The 4612-nt window shown below is 40.6% G+C and overlaps 1 protein-coding gene across 1 annotated transcript; it reads left to right on the top strand.

Annotated features, from left to right (window-relative positions):
* The first annotated feature begins 646 nt into the window (after positions 1-646).
* Positions 647-4149, top strand: LOC124123270 (GS homeobox 1-like). The gene is made up of 2 exons (XM_046486586.2): positions 647-1220; positions 3092-4149. Exons 1-2 carry the CDS (start codon positions 785-787, stop codon positions 3595-3597), a joined length of 942 nt encoding a protein of 313 aa, XP_046342542.1. The 5' UTR covers positions 647-784; the 3' UTR covers positions 3598-4149.
* The last annotated feature ends 463 nt before the right edge of the window (positions 4150-4612 follow it).

Genomic DNA, 4612 nt, shown 5'->3' with positions numbered 1-4612 from the left:
ATATATATCACGGGTCTATTCAGTGATTTTGGGTAGGTGGGTTTGGGAATAGTGGGTGGGGGTTTGGTGGGTAGGGGAGGCCGTTATTGGAACCAAGGATACAGTTGAACGCTAACATATGTAGTCAAAATCGTTCATGTTACACACTGCTATCGAGTAACAAGACCTGGCGTGTTTCTCGTGCCTCTAATGGCGCAGCGAATGTTCCGTAATGATCACAAAAACACAATAAAAGATCGTCAATCTTGTATAGAAATGGATTTCGATAGAAATCCATTGTTCTTGGTTTAGTTTACTACAGATTTTCGGTTAGTATGGCTTATGTCTTGCACGTGCGTCACGCGCGACGTCTGCGGGACTCCATCAGTCGGAAGGGGCTGCAGAGGCTGACGAGTCGGTCTGGGGGTGGGGAGCCGAGTCTTGCCGAGTCTTGCCGAGTCAGGCGGAGTAATGAACATACACACTTGATTCGTTGGAAGTCGGGATGTGATCAGTGCCATATACGGGAGCGATAGGCCGGGGAAAATGACCATTAAAACCGCCATGCATATATTCGCGAATCAAATCGCCGAGCTATGAATGGAGAAAGATCAATTATAGGAGGCTAATTGCCGAGTGAGGCCACGTGTGTAAGGGGACAAAAGAGCACGGGGCGTATAAATATCCGGGGGACACTTGCCCACATCACACAGTCACTACAAATCGTTAATCGAGGGAAAGCGGGTTTTCATGAGGCGATTACACGCAAATTGTTTGTTTATTTGCTTTAAAATCAGTTTCAGTGATGTCTCGTTCCTTCTTTGTGGATTCTCTGATGGTGAAGCCCGGACACTCCTCGTCCGAGTCATCTCGTGGGGTCAATCCTTCCATCCCGGTCAGTGAGGCCTTACTGTCCCGTCACCTCCTCCACTCGGCCGCACCCCTCCCAAGCTACGTCCGGCACCCAGGGGAAATGCTGGGATTCTGTTGTCCACTATGTATACATCCATCCCCGTCAGCCGCCGTACCCACAACTGTGTCCGCGGCTACCCCCCTCAAGCCTGCTTCTACCCTAGTGCCTATGCCTAAAACTATGATCGGGGGACACCTGACCCCAGGGTTCAATCATCAGTACCCCCACCTGGACTTGGTGACGTCATACTCCCAGCATCAGCCGCACTCTGCAGTTACCACCCAGTACGAACCTGTCTCCCAGAAGCGTCAACGATGTACCAACAGCGGTAAGTCACGATATTACTTATACTTGTTGTTGATTCTTTCTTCTAACCAATATGCATGTAAGTTCTAAGCTGGGCGCAAGATTCATTGTGGCGAGCCAATCACTGCCTTGCCGTACATGTGGGAAAACGTTCTTTACAAGTAAAGAACTATTCAAAACAGTAACATCGTTAATCGCTTTTGGAGAATAATGACAATATTTTGTGTTAACTTCAGGAGGCTTGCAATATGTTACGCAGAGACAAATAGTCTTTTACTTGAAATAAACTACATTCAAATTCGTTTTCTGTATAAAGTGTTTTGCTAACATCCAATTTAATGTTTTCCAAATTTTACAAATGATTTCTCCCTTCGGCAAAACAAATACCCATCTTTAAAAACACAATTTTTAGAAGTGGAACTTTGTTTTTGATGAAGCTGATCCATACTGTGTTCTAAGCCAACGCAGTTGAGATTATTTACAACAAAAGACTATCCTTGAAGTAAAGCGATGCAATCAATAGTACATGGACTACACTATTAGGAAATCACTTTTCTAAGTTTTCCTTTTAAAAATGATTTGGAAATAATATAATTTTAAAATTTACATAATATAAATTGCCACCATATTGCAAGTATGAAACTGAATTTAAAAAATAAATCACATAAAATTTTTATAATGACCCGGCAAACATATTGTGCCTCCGACGTCCCTGATGTCCTACACTCAGCCACGCCCATAGCCACGCCCATTCTCTTCCAAACCTTTGTGAAAGTAATAGACTTGTGTTTATCGCCAAAGTTGAGAGGTCACATCACTATCAAATTCGTTTTATTGTAGTTTCATGATTGAAATAAAATACATTGACCATTTGACTTCAAATTAAAGAAAATTTGAGATCGACTTGAATTAATTTCAGGACAATCGAGGTTCAGAACTATGCGTATTCAGAAATACTTCCAGAATTAAAGTAATTATAAATGTTAGGATTTTGTCGCAATGAAATATGTTACACAGCATCGAGAACTCGACATTACTGCGTTAAACAAATAATTATTTTTATCTTTTACTTATTTCGAAATCCTATTGTACGATGACAATAATAAGTTGGTATGTGCGAGAGCATGTTATTAACAAAAATCTGCCCCGTCTCAGAACATTATAGTTTTGAATATGCACACATAATTACAATTTAGATTTACAATTGAAACAATAAAGAGAACAAATCATTTGTCTACCGGGGTTAGAATTAATTCGAGTACCAGAAAATATTTCATAACTTACAGTAGTTGTTTTGCCATGAACCGATCAAACAAGATACCGGCACAGACTCAGGTAAGGTTAAACAATAAGTGTTCAAAAAGGTTTAATTAAATTTTATTTTAAACTATATTGAATCGTATGCGTATATTCAGGCATTGTTGGACGTGGAATGCGTTTTTAAAGTTTCTCTTTTTATCGTTTAACTGAAATTTCTTATTTTAGACAATACAATGTACATCCATCCAAGGAAGTTTTAAAACATGAAAATAACACAATAACAACATTGTTTTTTTTGTGTTTGTTTACAAAACTTGTTTTATTAATATTTTCTTGTAATTAATACACAACTTATGATGCTCTGTATCTATTTTGCGCGAGGATTTATATTTCCCGTAAATACATCTGGAACGACATGATTTTTATATGTTAAAAACGTTTTATGATATCTTTGTATTCGTGATTATTTTAAAGCACTGCAGGTGAATGAACACACAGTTACATTCTTATTCTCACTTTGCATATTGTGGTACTATTTATGCCTGTTCCAAGAGTATTCAATAATGTAAATGTCTGAATTAAAAACCGCAGTTTAATTTATTGTGTTCTCATGTTCTCAATGTTGAATTTCAGATGTGAACGGACCGTCAGACGATCTCCCAAGCAGCAAAAGGATTCGTACAGCCTTCACAAGCACACAGCTCCTGGATCTTGAGAGAGAATTTGCATCGAACATGTATCTCTCCCGCCTTCGTCGTATCGAGATCGCAACGTACCTCAACCTATCAGAGAAACAAGTGAAGATCTGGTTCCAGAATAGGCGTGTCAAATACAAGAAAGAAGGCGGGTCTGACTCACGTGACCAATGTCGCTGTCTGCGCACGTGCTCCTCGCGACACGATAAACGGAAGATTGACAGCTCGTGTGAAGGGAAAGGTGAAAGGGGCGTGTCTTGTGGGCGCGATGAGACAAGCAGTGAAGAGGAGGACGAGGAAATTTGCATGTCTGAATCGGATTTGCCTGCGTCTTTGACAGAGACCGACTGTGAAACTGACTCACTTTTACCTCAAGGGGAGGAGAGGGAGCGGCAAATTGACACGGGGGTGGCGAAAATCCATAAAGATGACGTTGCGATCTGAGCACTGTTGAACAATACAAAGCTGAGGATCGGGGATGTGCAATATTAGTATGTTTAACATATATTTTATTTACCATTTACTGTTTACATATGTATTTAATAATAAGTGCAATACATTCTCAGGGCGTCAGAGTTGAAATTCGGCTGTCGAAGTCGCTATCTGTGTACATTGAAAGGCATATGCTATTAATTCATAAAGGGATATTTTGTGAAACAATGGTTAATATCTTTTTACAATTTACAAAATATTGAAGTGCCACATGCTATGGTGTCAGGTTGCCATGATATACCGCCACCTGGCGAGGAAATATAGAATCGTCTTTAATGAATCGACAGGGTTTATTTTTGACATGAATTTGAAACCTATGCATGTATGACAAATTGCCTACACAGTTCTGCATTGTTGTGTTTATGACTGCAACCTGATCGCCCGCGATATGCATCACCAAGTGCCTGTCCGTTATCGAGTCGCCCGCTAAGCAAGGGGACCTGCTATTTGTACATGTTGAATAAATGGTTATAAACCATCTGTATATAGATTTTAGTTTTACAATAAATCTTGACATTTATTTCCCATGTCTCTGTTGGTTTTCCTATCAACTCTTCTTGTCCCCAGAGCGAAACTCCATGGACTGAGCGCATGTTTTATGTTGGGACTGACACGTCGACATATTCATTAGTGTCCAACAGTCACAAGCAATCTGGGCATATTGCGGTGCCCGACCCACGAACAATTCACGACGAATTAAGTCTATCCAATATATTTTAAAGCAAACAATATGAAATTTAGGCAGGTTATTATAATGCAGAACAACACGTGTTTCATTACTATGAGACGTAGCCCTGGCGTCAGGCTAAATATAAACATGTTGACAGGCGAGCCCCGTCACAGGGAGGCGGCTCTCTGTACCCCCAACCTGCCAGCACCCCCCTCATGGGGAAACATCTCTGTCGTCATCTGCAGCATTGTCCCACACGAAAATAGTCCCCTATTAGGAAAGCCGTCACAGCAAATA

Source organism: Haliotis rufescens, unplaced genomic scaffold (genome assembly GCF_023055435.1).
Source record: "Haliotis rufescens isolate VD_foot unplaced genomic scaffold, xgHalRufe1.0.p SCAF_7, whole genome shotgun sequence".
NCBI lineage: Eukaryota > Metazoa > Mollusca > Gastropoda > Lepetellida > Haliotidae > Haliotis > Haliotis rufescens.
The sequence above is the reverse complement of the archived record's forward strand: the minus strand, read 5'-3'. Positions and strand labels throughout refer to the sequence as shown.